Below are 21,298 nucleotides of genomic sequence, written 5' to 3'. Positions count from 1 at the left end.
GCCGGGGCTTGGGCTCTCAGGTTGGCACCAGGAGGAAGTCCCAGAGCCAGTCTCAGGGACTCCCCACCCCCACAGCACCCCTTCCATAACCTAAATCCAAGCCGGGGCCATGAGGCTGTGTTTGGGATGGACATGAGCAGCTGTGGCCCAAGGGGCGGAGGAAGCTCACGCTCCTCCTGACCCCACCCCCTCTTCTAAAACTACTGGACCCAAACGGCAGCCAGGGTGCCTCCTGCTGCCGCCCCCCTCCCCCAGCTTCGGCGTCAAAGCCCTGGCTTAAGGCCCAGCCCCAGGAATGGGCCCAGAAAGGAATCTCGCAGCCCATTTCTCACGACCAGGCCAGGCTTGGATGCCCCGCAGAGTTCACTACAACCCTCCAGTACTTAACATGCTCTCCTTCTCAAACTGTCCTGCCCCCCAGTTTACACACTCACTCTTACTGTCTCACTTTCCACAGCTAGTACAGACACCCAACCAGTGGGAACTCCGAAAAATTAGTTCATTTTCACATTCTAATCCAGCAAGGTAGGAGAGTGGACAAACACACAGAGGAGTCATCAAGAAGTTCTGGGGCCTCTATGAGGTTGGAGGTATTAATAGACACCCCACCCAATACTCTCCCAAACACAACTCAGGATCCAACAAGATTTTTCAAGTTGCTTTATAAATCCAACCATACAAAAAGTTCAAAGGCCCCATTATGCCAAACCACCTCTGCCCATTCCATCCTATTTGTAGATGGAGAGGGCCATACTTTACAAAACAGGGGAAAGAAAACAGGGAGAGGAAATGCACAAAAATAGTAATAGATAATGGGGACACCAGAGGCAAATCAAAAACAACACAAAATTTAATAGTGTGGCTGTCCATCCATCTGTGCTCAGTTTATTTCTCATGGTCTTTTCCCCCCAGGGGCAGAAGGAGGGGAACACAGGGTCCACTCTCTTCAGGAATTAAGAACTTCAGGTATTAGTTTAACAGACAGGAAACTCAGATGTCCAGTCCCTTTGCCCTGGAATCTTATCTTATCTTATCCAAGTGCTCTGGAACTTGGGAAAGCTGCTGAGGTGCCTGGCTAAAGAAAGGACCAGAGCAGAGCAGCTGGTTAAGGAACAGGGGGAAAAAATATTTTGGCTCTTTCCCATCATTCCCTCCTCAATTAAAAGAGTGAGTACCCACAGCTAGAGGCTACTAATTCCTTCCAGATGACTAAACCTAACCCAAATCACTAACAGGGAACTGATATGTGAGCTGATATTTTCACTTGAGTGGAGAGAAAAGGCGGGCATCCCCATATGTCAGAAGCAGAATGGCCTAAACAGAGACTCTATGCTGGGCAGTTATTTGCCTCAACAAGTGGCTCTGGCAGAAGAGAAAATACACTGTTAAAGAGACTGATGAGAAAACAGATTTTAAACTGCGGAACCATTAAATCTTGGGAGATACTGAAGGGCTGGGGAGTGAAAAGTAAAAGTATCCAATTTTCCCACATATCCTCCCCATTAAGGGTCCCAGGACTGGGACCTGCCCATTCAGGGGCAAGATAAAACCTTCACTTTTGTCCTATAAGAACATCTGAAATAAATGGCTGAGGAGTGGAAATTGTTAGGGTTTCTTTTTTTTTTCCTTGGGCTCTCAGCACAGCAAAGACACAGGAACTATTGGCAAAAGGGCAGATTTGGAAAAAAGTGGTTTAAGATAATATGTAACAGATGTATAAAGTGTTGGAATTGAAGAAGCATGACATAGATCAAGTAATGATTAAACTGAAGCTGGGGAGGGAGGGACCTGTAGCTGTGGTATGAGGAGGGGATTGTCTCAAGAACATCATCTCTCAACCATTCTGATCTTGCCACCACCAAAAATCTCCAGAAATCTGCTATGATTCAGACCTTCATCTGGTTTCCTCAAAGCCATTTGGTTCCAGAGGAGGGAAGCCAGTGGAAAGAGAATAGTTAGGAAGAATGGATGACCCCTACCAACTGGTTTCACTCAATGTCTAATACTGTCTTCTGCACTGGGCTAAGATTCCATGGTAGGTCGCTGAAGGAATGGGAAAAAACCCTGACAGCTACCTCTGGTCAGAGGTAAAAACCATTCAAGAGTCTGTCAGAGTGAAGCTGGTTAGAAGTGTTAGGGGCAGGTGCTAGAAGTTATTTGGCACTAGCAAAGAAATGCAGCCCCCAACCAATAATGTTCACTCATATCCTACCCCTCTAGCATTTCCTCTTAAGTTACCTTGTAGAAACAGAGAATGGCACTGCTCAATAGGGCTTTGACCTCCCAGAGGATTCTTTCTCAGCCCTTCATGGGCAGGTTCTAGGCATTCTTCCCAAAAAATCCCTTCTCTCATTCCTAGGAGTCACTAAGCCTTCTCCCAGTCTGAATGGGGAGTTGGGACCAAGAGCCACAAGAGGAGAAAGGTCCATGGTCCTCAAGGAGATTGCTTGGTCCCATATCAACTGTTCCCAAATTCACCCATCATTGGCAGCCACTAGTTGCCCCATGCCTTCTCGGATGTAGACTGATTGGATCTCCTTGGTCTTCAGGCAGAAATCACAGGCCCAAACAGCTGAAGCTTCAGTGGTCAGGAGCCCATAGGCATTCTCTGTCATGCCAGTACACTCTCGATGGAACCACTTCTGACATGATGCCTCACACAAAATGGCGTCCTGGTCATCATTCACCTCACTTCGGCATGCCCCACATGGGTACACCAAGCCTGGAGGAGGCTGGTGCCCAGATGCTCCACCTGTCTTATTTGAGGGTGCCAAACTATTGGCATCTGGGGTTCCCCCACCCCGACCACCACTGTTCTGAGGAAAACTGGGCTGGTTGCCATTGACAGCAGCAGCAGGTGAGCCCGAATGAGGCTCCTGAGGGAAGGCAGTCGCTGCAGGAGGGTTTAGGGGCTTTCCTCCATCCTCTCCTCCAGGGCCAGGGAAGCCAGGATCAGGACCAGGAAAGGGGCTCGTGTTGGGAGGCAGACTTGGGAGCCCTTGACCAGGTCGCTGAAGAGGTGAGGGCCCAAAGGGAGCACCTGGCTGGGCAAAGCGCTGGGGAAGGGAAGGAGGGCCCAGCTCCCCTCTGGGTGGCTGCCCCATAGAAGGTGAAATCATGGGTCCAAATCCCCCCACAGGGCCTGGCATCATTTGTCCCCCAGGAGGGCTAAAGTTCTGGCCCAAGGGTTGGTTAAAAGGCTGGCTGGGGAAGTTCATGTTACCTGGAGGTGGGTACCCAGGGCCCTGAGGGGGCATATTGAAGGCAGGGCCCATTGGATTGGGAGGGAAAGGAGGAGGCTGTCTTCGAAGAGGTTGTGGCCCGCCTCCTCCCCCACCCCCATAGCCTGGGGGCACCTGGCCTGCCATGCCCCCTTGCACACGGAATCCGCCAAAGGGCACAGGACTGCCAAGGAATGGAGGAGCTGCCCCCCCAACCTTGGGGGCCCCAAAGTCATCCTCAAATGGGTTAGATGCCACCAGGTGATCCACCATGGGGGTCGGGGGTGGTGCAAACTCCGTCAGGTGTGAGTATGCAGGGCCCTGGGAAGGGGAAGGACAAAGAAGGGGACGGGTTACAGGTGAAAGAAAAGAGGAAACCAAACACCTGGAGAATAGGAAGGGAGATCCAGAAATACAATAATACACTTACACTAGAAGGGACCAGGGGACTGCTGGAACAAGAGAAAATCTGGTAGATAGGAAATGAACAAAGGTGATGACAAAGCCTGACCAAAAAGAGAAACCTTCCGTCAAACCATGTCTCTTAGCTCATCCATTCTTAAGGATTTAAAGCTAGAAGGGGCCTTTGGGATAATCAAATCCAACCCCCTTCAAGGGAGAATCAAAGGGGTAGTGAATGGACCAAGAAGGGGTAAAACAACTCCAACTCTATCACCTCTTCTCTTCTTATATGTAGTCCAAAGAATAGATGGACACACTAAAGTTTGTAAGTAGGATAGGTACATGAGAACCAGGATCATGGAAGCCCTTAGTCTAATGAGAAAAAGCCACCCCACCTAGTACACAACATTCACCTGGGTATTTGACTTGCGTCGCTTCTTTTCTGGGCTCTTCATTTGCAGACCTGGGGGAAGGAAAAGAATAATTGAGAAGTCTCCATGATAGAGGTAATCTAGTCTCCCAAGCCATCTACCCCAAAACTGTGCCTAGAGGCACCAAATCCTCCTCTGTCACCTCCATATCTAAGTTTCTTCCCTCAATGCTATAGGATCTATGGACTGCTCCTAACACAAGCTTGCTCTTTTCTCACCTTTCATTCAAAATGGGATCCTAGGCTGAAGAACGAAAGGGAAGAAAGGATGAGGAGGAATATTTCAGACTTAAGTCTGGGTTTTAAAGGATGTATGAGGGCTTCAGACCCAACTTTCTCAGATGAAGGATCTGGCTAGAGTTCTCTAAGAGCCTGGCAACTGATCCTAATCAAGGACCTCCCTCAACTTTAGAAGTAGGCCAACTCCAATTCTTAGAAATCCTGCTGGACCCTTGGCCAGCCCATCCTCTGTTTTCTTCATGCAGAGAGAAGTAACAACTCCTATAAATTTCCGATGATCAGTGACCATTGATTATCCTGTCCCTTGAAATGTTCTGTTCCCTCACCTCTTCTCATTTTCCTTGACTACCTTGAGACTCAGCTCAACAAATCCCCAATTAATAAGTTGTCAAAGGATAAGAACAGGCAGTTTTCAGAAGAAATCAAAGCTATAGTGACATGAAAAAAAATTCTCTAAATTACTACTGATTAGATAAATACAAATTTTTAAAACCCCCGAGGAACCACCTTATTGCAAAAATGTAAAATAACAAATGCTGGAGGGAATGTGGAAAAAACAGGGGCAGGGGCACTAATACATTGCTGGTGGAGTTGTGAACCAGTCCAACCATTCTGGAGAACAATTCGGAACTATGACCAAAGGTTATAAAACCTTCACAATCTCTGACTCCGCAAAAGCACTGCTAGGTCTGTTTACTCCAAAGAGATCAAAGGAAAAAGACCTATTTGTACAAAAATATTTATAGCAGTTCTTTTTGTGATGGCAAAGAATTGGAAATTGAGGGAATGCCTTAACAAGTTGTGGCATATGATTGTAATGAAATATTATTGTGCCATAAGAATTGATGAGCAGAATGGTTTTTGAAAATCCTGGGAAGACTTACTTGAACTGATAGAGAAAAGTGAACAGAACCTGAAGAATACTATAACACAGTAACAATATTGTAATGATGATCAACTGTGAAAGACAGCTACTCAAATTAGGATAATGATCCCTGACTGTGATGAAAAATTCTATCCCCTTCCAGAGAGAACTGATAAACTCTGAGTGCAGATTGAAATACATTTTTCACTTTATTTTTCTTGCTCTCAACTGCCCACCCCGGGCATCCCCAAACACAGCTAATGTGGAAATATGGTCTGCTTGATTTCACATGGATATCATATTTCCTGCCTTTTCAATGGTTGGGGGAGGGAGTGGAGGAAAATAACTGGAACTGAAAATTAAAAAAAGAAAAAACCAAAAAAAAAAAAAAAAACCCCAGCTCAAAGCCCATCTTCTGTAGGAGGTCTTTCCTGGTTCCCCCAGCTGCTAATGCTAACCCTTTCAGATTACTTCCCATCTACTTTGTATATACCTGATTATTTACATGTTGTGTCCTCCATTAGACATTACAAAAAATAATCCCTTCTCAGTCTATGAATCCCCTAACTCTTAACATAAGTCAACTTATAATGCCTTCTGTGCAACTATATAATGCAACTATAATGCCTCAAGCTGTGAGTCCGTCAAGCCTGATTTCTCAGTCCAAAACCCTTTCCCTAACTTCTGATCTTTCAGTCAGTAACTTCTACCCTTAAACCCAAATCATCCTTGAGCCAATGCCCTGCAAGACTTTCAAACCTAAGATTTTTACGTCTGCTATCATACACTCGTCTTCAACCTGGAGACCTCAGATCACTCAGCCTTAGACCTTAAAAATCCTAGACCCTATAACCTGAGAGACCCATAACTCAGCCTGGAATACCCATTAAACTTTAAAGCTCTTAGCCTAAGCCCCTTCCACCCCAGGCTCCTCTACCTGACCCCCTCCTATCCCTTTACCCGAGACCCATTTACCCACCCTCCCTCCCATCTCAGGTTACTCTACCTACGTCCCCTCCTATTGCTCTAATCTTCTCTCTTAGACCCCCAGCCCCACCCCGGGCTCCTCAGCCTGGGCCCCCTCCGTATCCGTATAAGTCCCAGCCTTCGGCCCCCCCCCCACCCCGCTCTCACCGGCTTTGCCCTGCTTCCTCCCGGTGCTGGGCGGCGCTGGCGGCGCAGCGGGGCCGCCTCCTCCCTCCAGCTTGTCAGGGGGGGGCGGCGCCGCGGCGGCCATGGGGCGGGGGCGCGGGTCAGCGGCGGTGGCCGCCGGAGCGGCGGCGGGGGGGCGAGGGGCCCCCGGCCTGCACCATCTCCCAGAGGGGGGGATCAGGGCCAGCGCAGGCCCCTGGGCGGTACCATCCTAGGCAACGCGGAGGAGGGAGCGGGCCCCAGCAGATAGGGAGCTCACTCCCAACTCAACACCCTCCCGCCCGCCGCCAGGACCGGAACCGGAACTCAGCCGGGGCTCCACCACTCCAACTCTGTAGGGAGGGGAAAAAGGGACAAGCAAGCGGAAACAAGGACTCTACCATCAGCACAGAGCCCCGGGAGACTACGACTCTGGAGGGAAGATCCAGCCAGGTCGGAGCATACCACAGCGCACCCGTTCTTGAGTAGACTGTACCATCCTGGAGGGGTCAGACTAAGCCGACTCGGTGCCCTGCGCTGGCGTCCGCCCCACCCCCATCTTCAACCAGCCATCCACAAGGTCTGGGAGCGGAAACCACGGCTTGTTAATATCATACTAGACTACATTTCCCCCACCATCATACCCAGCTAAGCATCCCTTCTCACATGTCACCGTACCTAGGCACACGGCCGTGTCACCACCACACTCACACCCACCCCTCCTACAGTGATACTTCACCCAGACATGTGTACAGCTGTCAGCATCACACCCATTCACCCCTCCTAGTGATACTCCCTCCAGAAGCACCTACAACTGTGCCACTACCACATACACCCCTCTCACAGTGATACTATACACCCAGGCACATACTTGTCCTTTCCTAGACTACAACTACTGATATATCACAATATAGTCAAACATCAGACACAGACACACACCCCTCTCCCACATCTATTACCCATCTATTACCCCTCATACCATGCCACCACCTATGCCCAAATTACATACATATTCCCTTCACTTCTAGCAGAAGCTTACTGTGATTTCCTCCAACCCCAAGCCGACCCCAAAGGAACTGAAGAAGGGGTACTGGATTGAAAAGGAGACATTTGATAAAAGAAATAATGATCTTTAATGACATTTCCCTTTGGTATATAAGTGAGACCCGTGAATAGATTCAAACAAAATAAGGGTAGGAGAGAGAAATGGAAGAGAAGGAGATAAAAGATACAGTCAACTCTCCATTATCTACAACTCCTTCTACCTTTTCTGTATTCCTCACTATGCCTAGCAGTAGGTACTCAATACATAGATTTGAATGATTCCTTCTGAGGCTTATCTGCAGCAAAGTTAAATTCCAGCCTTTTTTCTAGGCTAGGAGGAAGTCTGGCTTTTAGTCCTGGCCTTTTGCTAGCTATGTGGCCCTTAACAGTCACCTAAGTTTCTCTCTGCATCAATTTTTTTCACCTGTAAAATGGAGATAATAATGCCTATGCTATTTATTTCATAGGCTTGTCATGATGGTAAAACGATATAATAGATTAAGGTCTTTGAAAAAAATTTTAAAAGGTGCTATATGTATAAAGATAACTTTTATGCTCAAGCAAGACAAAATTAGGAAATAATTCTGCTGCCCAAAACTAAAACATTCCCAACTAAATAAAAAACTATAGAGGATTATCCACTGCTATAGATAATCATCACCCCCTCAAATTAATGCAGAAAATTGAGAGTTGACTGTATAGACAAACCAAACACTGGATTCACTGTCCAACCCAAAAGAGTTGGAGAGGCTACAAGGGGCTACACTTTGGCTGTAGAGTAGGATGATGTGCATGCAAACGCTGGAAGTGGGGTGGGGTGGATGTTTACGAAATGTATATACAGACCCCTAGAGAAGGGGGCCCCCTGGCCAGGAGGCACTCTTTGTTTGTGGCAGAGGGGAGGAGTTGAGATGTGACATTCACCTTCCCCTGGCCAGGAACAGGGGTTCTGGGAGATACTCTTAAGGACTGAGCATCCTCTTTGAGGAAGGGCAAGCAACCACATCTGCCTCTGGTCTCCCAAGCCCATTATGGGGGAACCAAGCTAAGGGAGGGCTGAGGGACGGAATCCTGGGGGCAGATAGAGTGTATCATCATTTCTAGCCCATAGGAAAACTTTGCATAAAACTTATTCTGACCTGGCGCATGGTCAAAGGCACGAGGTTTAAACACTGGAGGAGGGACAGAATGATATCCCTTTGAAGAAAAATCCTATTCCACTGGAATTTTCCCTAAGATTCCTTTCTCCCATTAGGGGGTCTTCCCCAGACCCATCTAGGGGCTAATCTAATACTCTGGTAGGGGAGAAGGATTAATCCCTCCTCAGGGTCCTGAATGCTAGGATCCAGGCCACTCACAGATACCACACAGAGTACTTCAACCATAGCATTTTCCCCCAGAAAACTGTTGGATTTGAGACCAGAAAAGTGAAAGGGAGTGTCCTGGAAGCTGGAGCAAGGTTGGAGACAGAATCAGGTCAGTTACAGCTTCCTTTCCACAGGCTGCTGAAGACATAGCTCGCTGCCTGCAGAGATGATAGGGAGGTGATTGTCCATGTGGTAGCTGATGAGATGACTGACGCTCTCGAATCGATGATCCTTTGTCCGAACCTAGTGGTAGATGATAAAAGAAATTCAGATTCGAAGAGGTTGGGGTTTGTTTTTGGGGGGGGGGGAGACAGGAGGCAGTAGAAACTAGTTAGAAGGATTAGAAGGATAACTGAGGGGGCAGCTGGGTAGCTCAGTAGACTGAGATCCAGGCTTAGAAACAGGAGGTCCTAGGTTCAAATGTGGCCTCAGACACTTCCTAGCTATTGACCCTGGGCAAGTCACTTAACCCCCATTGCACTTAACCCCTTACTGCTTTTCTGCCTTGGAACCAATACACAGTATTGATTCTAAGTTGGAAGGTAAGAGTTTTAACAAAAAAAAAGAAAAAAAGGGATAGATGAATCAAATGGAAAAGCATTCACCTCCCAATAACTGAAGACTCTAAGGCATCTAAGAGAAAAGGGAGAATGTTAAGAGAGAAAAGAGGCAGCTGGAAAGTAAGTAGGAAAGGATAAAAAGAATGAAGAAAATGTATCAGACTGAACAAGATCTGGGTATCAAGCCAGCAGCTATCATTGAGGGATCCTGATTATTTGGAGAAGAAAAAAGATAAGAGATGATTTTAAGAAAGGAGAAGGGTAGAGCAAAAAAACATACCCAGAGGACAAAGGACTACAAGCATTAACTATTAAATCAATTAATAATGAATGGTCTAGTTTGGGTAAAGATAAAGGAAGGCACATATTTGCAAAGGGGAGGGATATACTGACTTACTCCCCTAGGAAAGTCACACACAATGTTCTAGAGGGAGTCACAGAAGGGAAGGGGAGAGTAGAGAATAAGTAAGCATTATGGGAGGAAAATGATTAACAATTATAGAGGAAATGGGCTAAAAGTGTATGTGTACCTCTAAGGATCTTATGGAATCATGCAAGGTAGATTCTTGGCAAAAAAGTGCATAGGATGGTAGAACATTATGGGGAAGAAGATACTGAATTTGGGAGTCAGGAGGCTCTAGCTGTGTGACCTTTAGTTTGCTTCTAACACCTTCTCAGCCCTATTCCTTTATCTGTAATAAGAAAAAGTACTAATAATAGCTAGCATTAGTAGAACAATTTTAAGATTTGTAAAACATTTTACATATGTTATCTCATTTGATTCTCACTACAATTCTGGGAAGTAAAGACTGTTATGCTGATTTTACCAAAAAGGAAACTGAGGCCAATGTGGCAATTTGTTTTACTTGACTAAACATGTTTGTAACAGAAGTTGTTTTCTTGTTTTCTCAATTTTTGGGGAAAAAAAAGGGTTAAGGAAGTAAAAAGAATAAGGACCTAAAAACAAAATAAAATATAGTCTCTTCCTAACATTTGAATATTCTTTGATTTTAAAGTGGATTGAGGGGCAGCTGGGTAGCTCAGTGGATTGAGAGTCAGGCCTAGAGACAGGAGGTCCTAGCCTCAAATCCGGCCTCAAACACTTCCCAGCTGTGTGACCCTGGGCAAGTCACTTGACCCCCATTGCCCACCCTTACCACTCCTCCACCTAAGAGCCAATACACAGAAGTTAAGGGTTAAAAACAAACAAACAAAAAACAACAACAAAAAAATAAAGTGGATTGAACAGTAACAGCAATATTGTGAACTGATCAACTGCAATACACTTAGCTGTTCTCAGCAATACAATGATCCAGGACAATTCTGAGGGACTTAGGACAAAGAATGCTCTCCACCTCCAAAGAAAGAACTATTGGGGTCCGAATGCAGATCAAAGCATGCAATTTTTCACTTCAGTTTAGCTGGGTTTTTGTTTTGGGTTTTGGTTTTATACGATCATTCTCTTTACAAATATGATCAATGTGGAAATATGTTTTGCATGATAATACATTTGTGTGTAACCTAGATTGAATTGCTTGTCAGCTCTGGGAGGGGGAAGGGTAAGAGAAAGGGAGACAATTTGGATCATATAACTTCAGAAAACTTTTGTGAAAATTTGTTATTACATGTAATTGGTAAAAAAAAATATCTTTATAATAAAGTAAAATAAAAATAAAGTGGATGGAAGCTAGAGAGAACAGACATGCCTATCATCAGACCTAAGAACCTTAGTGGGGTTGAGTAAGGAAATACTCCCTCAAAGATGTAGCTCATTTGGACAGAAACCAGTAATGGGAAGAAATAGGAGTTAGGCAAGGAGGGGGGTGAAGGGGTAGGGAGATGGCAGTAAAAACAAGTGCAAAGAAGAGCGATGTCTCAAGATGGTGAGAAAAGGCCAGAGCCCACCCACGCACATCCACAAACTTACCACACCTTCAGGGTCGACAAGCAGCAAATGTTTGGGCTGGCCACTCTGTAGGCCAGTAAGGACATACTGGCCTGGAGTGGTCGTACTCTCCCGAACAAGGAAGTCCCCATTGAGCCTCAGCTGCCCTTCTGCCTCCCTCCTATTCAACTTGCCATGAAACCAGGGCTCTGCCCGGAGCTGCTCAGCCATTGGTGGTGTAGGGGAAGGTGGGGGGACCCGAAGCGCATCTTCAAATGGCTCTGAGGAAGTAAAAGGAGGTCAAGATAAAGATGGGTTATTTTCCCTAGGTCTACCCCAACAGCCTACTATCATGTGGTTGATAACAGATCATTTGAAGCAAGAGGAAATCAAGAAAGAAGGAAAATATGGGAACAGAAAGAAGAGAAACTGGAAGGGAAAAAAAACCAAACCAGCAGGGGAAATAGAAAGAGAAAATAAAAGCTAGGGGGGAAAAGAATAATACTTACTCATGTCAAAGAGGTCACGTGGGGCACTACCATTGGTAGTAGGGTTCGAAGGACCACCAGCTCCTTGCCGGACTTTTTCCAGGTTCTGGACATTGACATAGGAGGGATCATCAAATAGTTCTCTACCTACCAAGGAAATAAAGAGTGTCAGTCAATATCCTAGAGTTGGTAATGCCCTTAAACTCCATCTCCAACCCCAATTCTCCAACCTTCCTTCATACCTGGTCCAGGAGTTGGCAACTGTTTTCGAATATCAGGGTCCCCACCAGCTAGCTGTCCAACGGGCTGGGGGAGGGGAGGGGTAAATACAACATGAGAACTAGAGTCACTAATAGCCTTACCTTTCTCCTAGCTCATCTTGGGCAACATACCAAGGTGGCTCCTAGGTGGTTGGTGGTCTGGTTGCTGGGTGTGGGTGGCCAAGGACTCCCTGGGGCAGGTCCATCCCGAAGTCTCATGTCTACTACCCCACCAAGGGGGGGCTCCTTCCCTGGGAAGTCATTGTAGTATTGATGGTCAGGTGGATCTTCCTCCTCCTCATCCCAAGCTGAGCCATCAAAACCAGCCATCCTGAGAGAAGGGAAAAGGAAAGTTCATTCATTCTCTGGTCCTAGTCCAGCCTGGCCTGCAGAGGGCAGCTATCCTAAAGTGGAGATTACACATCTGTCACCCAAAGAGTAGGCTCTTGTTTTCTAGCTCCTATATGGGAAGTCAGATTTCTAGTATTTGAGAAGCCAGAAGGTCAAAGAGGAAAAGCAGCAAGAATAAGGAACCTAGCTTATTCTAAGGGGGCTTATAGGCCATCAAATACAATCTCCTCATTTACAGGGCACAAGAGAGAAGTTACTTGTCCTCAGTCACTCCTCTAGTTGGGTTCAGAAGCAAGATCTGAACTTAAGTTCTTCCTGAATCCAAGTCCAGCACTCTATCCACTATACCCTGTTGATTCTCATCTAGAGGAAACTGGGTGATATTGCAGATAAGAGTACTAGACCTAGATTCAGGAAGATTTCAGTTCAAACCCAGCCTTGGAGATAATTACTAGCTGTGTGACCCTGAAAAAGTCACGTAACTTCTGTTTGCTTCAGTTTCCTCATCTATAAATGGGGGGAGGGGGGGATTATAAGAGTACCTGCCTCTGGGGGCAGCTGGGTGGCTCAGTGAATTGAGAGCCAGGCCCAGAGTTGGAAGGTCCTAGATTCAAATCTGGCCTCAGACACTTCCCAGCTGTGTGACCCTGGGCAAGTCACTTGACCCCCATTGCCTAGCCCTTACCACTCTTCTGCCTTGGAACCAATACCCAGTATTAATTCTAAGATGGAAGGTAAGGGGTTAAAAAAAGAATACCAGCCTTCCAGGGTTGCTGTAAAGATCAAATGAGATATTGATGTAAAGGGCTTTGCAAACCTTAAAGAACTATATACTAGTAAAATGACAGCCATTAGCTTTTGCCAGACAAAGCATTAGGGGCCCGGATCTGTGAAGAGGAGGCCTATCTTGAAAGAGGGCATGCTAGATTCCAAAGTGGCCCATCTTTCCAAAGAAAGAACAGGATGAAAGGACCAATTGTAGTAGTGGGTGCAAGGCTAGAAATTAGACCCCAGGAAAGAATTCTCAAAAGGCCACTGGAAACATAGGGAAGACAGAAGCAGGACAGGCAGTAAGGACATGAGGCCACACAGGGCCACCTCCTCTGTTCTTTAAGGTTCTTTTAGCTCAAGAAAGAATCTGTCAATGACATAAGGCCACAGAGGGCCGATGCATGCCTGGAATGTCCTTCTTCACCTCCCCTGCTAAGAAAATCTGTCTTTCAGCAATGCCCAACACCTGTGTCACTTCCTGAATGGCCTCACTGGCTTCTCTTTGGCCCCCACCTAGATGTCAGAGAGCTCTCTTTGTCAAATTTAATTGTTTTATTATATCAATTTGTTGAAATGCTGTATTCTCCCAAGTAGAACATAAGCTGGGAGAGGGGAGCACAAGACAATGACTGTTGATCTTTTTTTTTTTCTTTGTATCCCCATACTCAATAGCATCATGCCTTGCACACAGTAAGAGCTGCAACAATGCTTGCTGGACTGATAGGGTAATTTGGGTCTTTACTGTATCCCTAAGCATTCTTTTCTCTGGAGAATATTCCCACCCCAATGCCCACATCCCTAGTCTTCATCCTACCTGTCATGGGGAGTGACAAGCTTGGGTGGGTTCCTGAGGTATTGTTTGAAGCGCAGCTCAAAGGCCTGGCCAATGGTGCTGATGACATCCTGTGCTAGTCCTTCTGGACACTCCAGGATGTGGCAGGCTATGGGCATAGCAGGTATTATCCTTATAAGCAACAAGTTTGGGGCTGGGGATGTTCAGGCACCAGCCCAGCCATCCCAGGCTCCTTGGAAATAGCCACCCATTGGGCAAGGGAAGCTCCAAATTCCCTCTGTTCAGTGACCGCAGAACTGGCAAAAGGGAGGGGAACTCTGACCCACTCTTCATCCTTATTGATGGATTAGTGTCTCCCTCACCCACCCCATCAGACTCCCTCTTACCTCTCTGATTGACAGGATCTTTGGCAACATAGGCAACATATTCGGCAGTGTCCTAAGAGATCAGGTTCCCAGTCGGGACAATATCAGCCAGCTTGTCTTCATCTCCCCACTAGCCCCTGAAAGCCTTTTCACTGCCCAACCCACCTCCACCCAACTTTGTACCACCCCAATCCAGAGCCATTCAACTTCTCCCCAGCCACCATCCCTTTATACCACAACTCACCGGATCCCCACCAGATGCGAATGAGATTGATTGCATATGGTGATTGGCAATGATCTGAGAATTCAGGGTGGTGAGACAATATTAGCAGTTCCTCTCTGGTCCTCATCCTTCACCCCTCAGTATTGCCTTCCCTACTAGCTCCATTATTTCTTCCTGTGCCATCCCTTGGTCCCTTCCACCTAGGGCCCCCTAATTGCCTCCACCCAGAAACCCAATTCTTCCCTCAGCTCCATTCCCTGGATTTCTGATTCCTCTTCATTGGCTAGACTGTTTCCCTCTCCCCAATCCCCTCAGACCCAACCAACCTGTTTACAGTCTGCAGCCATGAGGTTGAGGCTACTGGTAGAAACAGTTAGGGTTATGGGCATGCCAGCAAACTTTAAATTACTCCTCCCCAGTATGGAGCTGAGCGGGCGACTACAGGGCTAAGAAAGGATGCACAGAAAATTTGGGGTTAAGAATCACAGACCTACCACTGAGGAAGTCTCATTTTCTACAGCCAAAACCCATTTAACCTTCCCTTCCCTCCTCCCCTGGCCCTTCACATCTCTCCTGGCTTCTACCTCTCTCTTTCCATCTCCCACTCTCCACAATAATGCTCCCAGTACCTTTCTCCTCCGTGAAGCCCCCTTGGCTCCTGGCACAGCCTCACACACCAGACTGATGGCTTCTCTGAGGAGACAAAGACTTACTCAGAAACAAAGATTTCCCGGGGCCCCAACATAGGTCTAAGGGAGGGGAAGCCAGGGACAGGCTCCAGGGGCACTCTGAGCTCTTTGTAGTAGCTGATTGAATTAAGGGCCTTTAATATTTGATGATACTAAGGAGCTGCCGGCTGGCTGATTGGATTAGGGCCTCTGGGCTCAGTGCTGGACCCAGTCACTTCCCCTTAACCTCAACCCTTCTAGTCACCAAATACTAATTTTCCCTGAATCCATGCCCCCACCCTTCAATGTCTTTGTATTCCTATGGCCTAGCATAGTTCCTGGCATACTGTAAGCGCTAACAAATGCTGTTTGATTCAAGGGCTACCCCTTCTCTATTCCAAGGTTAGGTAGGTAGAGAGAGACCTAGATCTTAGTATTATTCAATGGGCTCCCCCAAGTGACCCATCACTCATTAACAATGCTCTCATCCTGCTATCATGACCACAAGTCCCCAGCAGTTCACTAATTGGTAGGGACCCCAGCAATACCAACCACCTTCACCCCCAAACAGACTCTACTCACCTGGTGACCTGTGTTCGAGTATTGAAATCCAAGGCCCTCATTGACTGGAGCACTTCCACACAACCCATGTACTGAGTGGGAAGGGGGGGGGAGGGAGGGAAAAGTAAAGCATTTGACCTCTGCCAAATATTATCAGCATCACACTCATCACACATACACACAAAAGATCCCTCATGATTTTCCCCACTGACCCTGCTTGGTGTCCAAATATAAAAAACCCTTGGTTCTTAGTGTGGAGGGACAGAAGAAGAGGTTAGAGAAACCATCTATGTAAAGTAATGGGGAAAGACAATCTTTAGGTACTTGGAGGAAAAGACCAGAATGATATGGAGAACAGGAAACAGGGGTGTTTACAGAAGAATTTGGGGGCAAAAAAAGGAACCAGGAAGGAGTAGGGATCTGGGACAAGAAACAAAGTAGGTAGGAAGTAATATACGAAGGACCAATAGACCTGAAAAGGGAATTTAGTAAAGAAAGAAAAACATAAAATCTAGCAAAACAAGGAATTTAAAAGAGTCAGGCAGACGAGGACTAAGGAGGGGAAGGAGAGGAATATTTAAGGTGAAGGATATACTCACTCACCCGAACAAGGTAGGAAACCCCAGGTCCCATGACCTTGTCGTTGGGATGCAACCAACCCCGAGTTGGCTTGTTGACAAAGCTCCCGTGCCGAGTCCACTCCTCACCCCCCAGCTGGCCCCCTTCCACCCGAGTCCTCCGCCCGCCGCTCAGTTTGTTCATGTCCTGGAGAAGAGGTGAAGGGCCTGAGTCTAGCCCAGCGCCCCCTACATTTCTCTCCCTATCCTCAGGTCCCTGTCCTGACTCTTCAGAGGGCCCTAGCCGCCCCCCAGTTGGGTTGGCTAGCTTCAAATTGCTCATCCGAGGAAAAAAAGAGCAAAGGGTTGTAGGACTCTCATCCCCCAGCATCGAGGGCAAGATGGGTCCCAGGGAAGAGGCAGATGGAGAGGAGAGTTCTCCAGGAGATAAGGATCCCAGAGTCCCCTCTTCCAATGATGATATAGATTCATTCCGAAGAGGGTTGTACTTGGGCTTAGGGGGCAGGAGATCCATGGCTGGGGCAATAGGGGAGCTGCTGTCCAGCCCGGCCCTCCCCCCAGCCAGGGTAAGGGGGCCGGGCTGGGGGCATTCCCAGACCCTTAAACTGATCGGATATATACAGGCAGGTAGTCACAGAGCCCTTGCAGGGAAAGCCAAGGAGACCACCACTCCCCCAGCTCAGACCCAGACAACCCCTAGCTCCAACCCCGCCTAGCATGTAGCCTCTTCTCTGGCTGAAGAAGAGAGATCTGGTCCAGGAACAGTTTGGCTCCTCCCCAGGGGAGGAGGGTTGGTAAACAGAGGCCAATCAGGAAGACAGTGCTGACTCACAGGCACACAGAAGGGGCAGAGCCCCCCAATTCTACCCCACCCAAGGTCTCAAATCCTAAGGGAGGGAATCTCGGTGCCCCTCCCATTTCCACATACCCACCCCCCCCTCTCCCAACTGGGCATAACCCGGAATGGGGAAAAGGGAAAGGATGAGAAGATAGAATAGATCTGAAAGTCTAATGTCTGACACTAGGAAGGGGGAGGGGAAGGCAGGAAGCCGGGGCATAGTGGAAAAGGAAACAGAAGAAGATAGGGAAAACGGGGGGAGGGGGGGGCAAGTCTTTAACTTATTTCCCCTTCCCACCCCAGTTAGAAATTCTGGCAACCTTGTCCTCAAGACCCTTACCACTGTTTGCCCTGGGGAGAAGAAGATCTCCAGAGAGCCTCAAGGCCATTAGCTAAATCTGCCACAACAGCTGGTGATATAGTAGAGAGGGAATCTCTCTTCTCTGGGGGGTGGGAGGAACAGGGCAGGGAAGAAAGACAGCAGAGGGACAAGGCAAGCAGAGAGCCAAGAAAGATTGCAAGGGTGAGGGAGCAAGGCCAAACCAGTGCATCAGTAGAGCCAGCCCAACAAAACCTCTAAGGGAGACATTAGGGACTCTGGGGATCTTGTGAGATGAGTCTCATTCACCTTTTTAGCATCTCAACTTAACATAAACTAAGCCAATCCAAGGCAGTTCTGACCCCATCTGTACTACACAGTGAATGGCCAGGAGAGCCCAGCTACCAGTTTCCTCCCAAGGTGCTAGTTAAACCAAGAGAGCACCATCTGGAAAGTGGGCAAGGCTCTACTACCCACTCTTCCTGATCACCAGACCAAGAAGCTGAAATCCAAAATCAGAAGATGAGGACATCATTAGCCAAAAATTCTCCAGGGGAAATTTCCACTATCCTAGGGTTCATCTGTCTTTGTATATGGACACTTTACTCATTCCATGAGGAAAGAAAAATCTATGACTGGACACAGGATCCTATATCCTAATTATCCTAATCCCAGAGAGCTATGTTCTAATCCCAAAGCTAGGAAGCTTCCAGATTTCCATAGCCACGAGGTCCTGGTAGTAAGAGCAAATTTAAAAGCAAAGGAGGCCATCCATGGGGGATGCCTAACAAGTGGGAATCTAATTGCTACTTCTATCGCAGGTATTCCTAAATCTCCCTTCTGGGATGGCATTCTGAAATTTCCCATTCAGAAAAGGGGCCCTCCATATTCTAACTATGCAGAAAAGGGGACTTTGGGGAGTCATGTTTGAGTTTGGATACAGGAAACAGTCCAAACCCATTTCCTCCACCTACAAGTTCCTGACTTCCTGACAAACCAAATGGAGGAGAGGGCAGAAATTCCTACAAAACCAGGCAGCTAAAAAGACTAGTGGGACTAAATTCAAAACTGAGCCCTCTTAGGTGCAGCCTGAGCCTAGGGAGAGAAAAAAAGCTTCCTTTCATCTCCTAGTCAAATGCAATACAAAGAAGCAGTGGAAGGAGTGGTGGATTTGAAGTCAAAAGAACAGGGTTCAAATTCTATTTTTACTTTTTGAGACTTTATAGGCAATCTCTCCATGTCTTAGACCTCTCATCTATGAGTGATGGGAAAAAGAGTTAGCCTAGATGGCCTCTAAGATATCCTCCAGCTTAGAATCTATGATCCTCCAAATGGGGAAGGGAGAATGGAGAGAAGTGCTTGTTTTAACCCATCACTCCTAAGACACTAAGAGAAGAAATTTATTATTCCCATCTCCTCACTCCCTGGGTCACAGAAAAAGGAAGATCTAGAGGATACCCCCATATCCCACATACTCTGTGCCCAAGACTCTTGCACCGCCTATAAGACATTCACATTCTCATAGCTTCCTAGGTAAGAAAACAGTGAGTGTAAAGGAATATTTGGAAAAGAATATGGAAGAAATTCAATTCCAAAGAGCTAAAAACTAAATGACTTTCAGAGATTTGGGGTGGGGGTGGGGAACATCTGCCTTCTCTGCCAGGGGGAGGAGGAAAGGGAGGAGAGTAATGTGGTAGGAAGCAGCCGGAAATGGCAAAAGCCTCAGGAATGTTTCCTGGACTGAAGACTAGGCAGGGAGAGAAAAAAGGGGGAATACTCAGAGAAGAAACTGGGAGCAAAGGTTAGGATAAAGCCACTAAGGTCAGAGAGCAAAAAGCACCTCCCAACCCCCCACCCCCCACCCCCCACACAATGGCAAAATACTCTACTCTTTCAGGGTATGTGGGGAGAAGTTACCCATTTCATAATCCCATTCCACACACCAGGAAATCCATGGCCCAGCCCAGCTCCTGAGGTACAGGTACGACATGCAGTTGTTTCTGGGGTGGAGCCGATCCTGGGAAGGGAAACTTAGGGAGTAGAGCTGGGAACTTCTGAGGGATTTCCCATCCCTTCTCCCCTACCTCCAGCCCAACCCACTTACAGTCAACCCACACCCAAGAATAAAATTAAGACCTAAGGGGGAGGGAAAGTACAGCCAGCTTTCAATCCCCCAGATCTGAGTCAGAATTGGGAATCATGGGGCAGGAGAAAGATCCCTTGATTTGAGAGTTGGGAAATTTGAGATGATTCCTGCCTCTAATACCTGTTAGCAATATGATCATGTCACTTAACCTCAAAGAGTTTCAGTTTCCTCAGGTGTAAAATGCAGATGAGAAAACCTGGACTACCCATCTCATAAAACTTCAGAAGGGGTAGTGCTATATAACTTAGTTATTTAAATTATTATGGTCATATGGTAGGGGGAAGGTCAGGAACATAGCCAATAAGAACTGGGGAGAAAAGCTGGGCTGAAAGAGGCACTGTATGTGTGAGGGGGAAAAGGAGGCTGCATGGATTTCTGGGGTTGAAGTAGGGAACCTTTCAGGTTACAAGGTCCATCCAGATTTATAAGGGGCACCTTTTAAGTATCTATTAGAAGATATGGTTTCAGAGAAAAGGAAAGGGTCATCCAAAATATTTTCCAGCCAATTTTCTTTAAAACTTTACCTTCTATCTTAGAATCAATATTAGTATGGGTTCCAAAGTTAGGGAACTAGGGTTAAGTGGCTTGCTCAGGTACACAGCTAGCAAGTAACTAAGGCCAAATTTGAACCCAGGTCCTCCTGATTCTAGACTTGGCTCTCTTATCTGCTGAGCCATCTAGCTGCCCATTCCAGCCTAAATTTTAAGACTAAATACATATTTCTCTATTTCACACACATTCTATCTCAAAATCAAATTAATATACTTGTTCTGATACACAGCATGCCATCTTCTATCTCTGTATCTTTACATAGACTGTCTCCCATTCTTGTAATGCACTTTCTCCCCATCTCTGACTCATAAAAAGTCTAGCTTCCTTTAAAAAACTTCACCAAAGTGCCACTATCTCCCGGAAGGCTAGTCCAATTTCTCTCAGTTGCTATTGGGAAATTACTTTCACAAAAAACTACTTTGTGCATAACTCGTATTTAATTTTCTATCTGCATGTGGTCCCCACTCCATTAGAAGGCAAGTTCCCTGAAGCCTGGAACTGTTAGGTTTTTAGTTATGTATCCACACTCTGTCAGGTACATAGTAGGCGCTTAATAATTGCTCATTGGACTAAATGAAGGAGCCAGGGAGAGGGGAGAGGATGGTGAGGTGTACAAGAGGGGTAGTGGCCTGATGAGGGGGAAAGTTCCCCAGAATTCTAGTCGAAGGCACTTGAAGGTGTGTGTGTGTGGGGGGGTGCCCAGGGGCCATGGCCACCAGAAGACCTGGCCACAAAAAATTATTGGGGACCCCCTCGGGGGCGGGGCTTCCTGGGAATGTTAGGATTAAAGAGGAAGCAAGTCCTGGGAGTGGGGGGATGTGGATGGCAGAGCTATACATAAAATGGGGCGGGAAGGGGGTTCTCGGAGAGAAAAACATTTACGAAGCTAGCAACTTTAGGGGGTTCGGGGATCCCCAGATCTGGGGGGCTGGACTTCCGGGGATGGGGTCTTAGAAGGCGGGACTTGTGAATGGTTGGCCGGAAGTGGGATTCCAGGAGATTGGGGGGGGAGAATATAAGATAAAGATGATAAAAATTCCGTACTCACCAGGGCCGCATGGGGTCTCCACTCCGCACCGCGGGCCGGTCTCACTCTGGGTCTGGCGGCCGCAGCTTCTTCAAGTAGACGCTCCAACTTTCTGCACCCCAGGCCCAGCCTCCCAGGAGAAACTTTATTGCACTCACTTCCGGCCTGACTAACCTTTGACCCCCCACACGCATTACGTGTCTCCTCCTTCCT

The 21,298-nt window shown here is 47.1% G+C and overlaps 2 protein-coding genes across 3 annotated transcripts; both read right to left on the bottom strand.

The window, feature by feature from the left end:
* Window positions 1–644: 644 nt before the first annotated feature.
* On the bottom strand, window positions 645–6,509 carry PYGO2 (pygopus family PHD finger 2). The gene is made up of 3 exons (XM_044672246.1): window positions 6,293–6,509; window positions 4,037–4,086; window positions 645–3,542 (listed from the first exon to the last, which is right to left on the bottom strand). The coding sequence occupies exons 1-3, from the start codon at window positions 6,393–6,395 to the stop codon at window positions 2,475–2,477; spliced, it is 1,221 nt and encodes a 406-aa protein (XP_044528181.1). The 5' UTR covers window positions 6,396–6,509; the 3' UTR covers window positions 645–2,474.
* An 889-nt stretch (window positions 6,510–7,398) lies between these two features.
* Window positions 7,399–21,229, bottom strand: SHC1 (SHC adaptor protein 1). 2 transcript variants are annotated; one of them, XM_044672937.1, is made up of 13 exons: window positions 21,107–21,229; window positions 16,229–16,390; window positions 15,647–15,717; window positions 15,026–15,089; window positions 14,723–14,842; window positions 14,418–14,471; window positions 14,195–14,246; window positions 13,830–13,956; window positions 12,026–12,224; window positions 11,876–11,939; window positions 11,655–11,780; window positions 11,188–11,426; window positions 7,399–8,943 (listed from the first exon to the last, which is right to left on the bottom strand). In XM_044672937.1, exons 2-13 carry the CDS (start codon window positions 16,385–16,387, stop codon window positions 8,815–8,817), a joined length of 1,404 nt encoding a protein of 467 aa, XP_044528872.1. In that variant the 5' UTR covers window positions 16,388–16,390; window positions 21,107–21,229; the 3' UTR covers window positions 7,399–8,814. The 2 variants fall into 2 exon arrangements, with proteins under 2 accessions (XP_044528872.1, XP_044528871.1); XM_044672936.1 differs by lacking the exon at window positions 21,107–21,229 and having other exon boundaries at window positions 16,229–16,717.
* Window positions 21,230–21,298: the final 69 nt, after the last annotated feature.

The sequence above is a fragment of the Gracilinanus agilis genome, chromosome 4, assembly GCF_016433145.1.
Source record: "Gracilinanus agilis isolate LMUSP501 chromosome 4, AgileGrace, whole genome shotgun sequence".
Lineage (NCBI taxonomy): Eukaryota > Metazoa > Chordata > Mammalia > Didelphimorphia > Didelphidae > Gracilinanus > Gracilinanus agilis.
Note: the sequence above shows the minus strand (reverse complement) of the source record. Positions and strands in the feature narration are given on the sequence as shown.

Excerpts from the sequence above, each read along its gene's own strand:
- PYGO2 (XM_044672246.1), bottom strand. The coding sequence starts at position 6,395 with ATGGCCGCCGCGGCGCCGCCCCCCCCTGACAAGCTGGAGGGAGGAGGC. Across the intron at positions 4,087-6,292 it reads GAGGAAGCAGGGCAAAGCCG|GTCTGCAAATGAAGAGCCCA; the intron begins GTGAGAGCGGGG and ends TCCTTCCCCCAG. Across the intron at positions 3,543-4,036 it reads GACGCAAGTCAAATACCCAG|GGCCCTGCATACTCACACCT; the intron begins GTGAATGTTGTG and ends TCCCCTTCCCAG.
- SHC1 (XM_044672936.1), bottom strand. The coding sequence starts at position 16,717 with ATGGATCTCCTGCCCCCTAAGCCCAAGTACAACCCTCTTCGGAATGAA. Across the intron at positions 13,957-14,194 it reads AGATCCTGTCAATCAGAGAG|CCTGCCACATCCTGGAGTGT; the intron begins GTAAGAGGGAGT and ends CTATGCCCATAG. Across the intron at positions 11,781-11,875 it reads GTTGCCAACTCCTGGACCAG|GTAGAGAACTATTTGATGAT; the intron begins GTATGAAGGAAG and ends TTTCCTTGGTAG.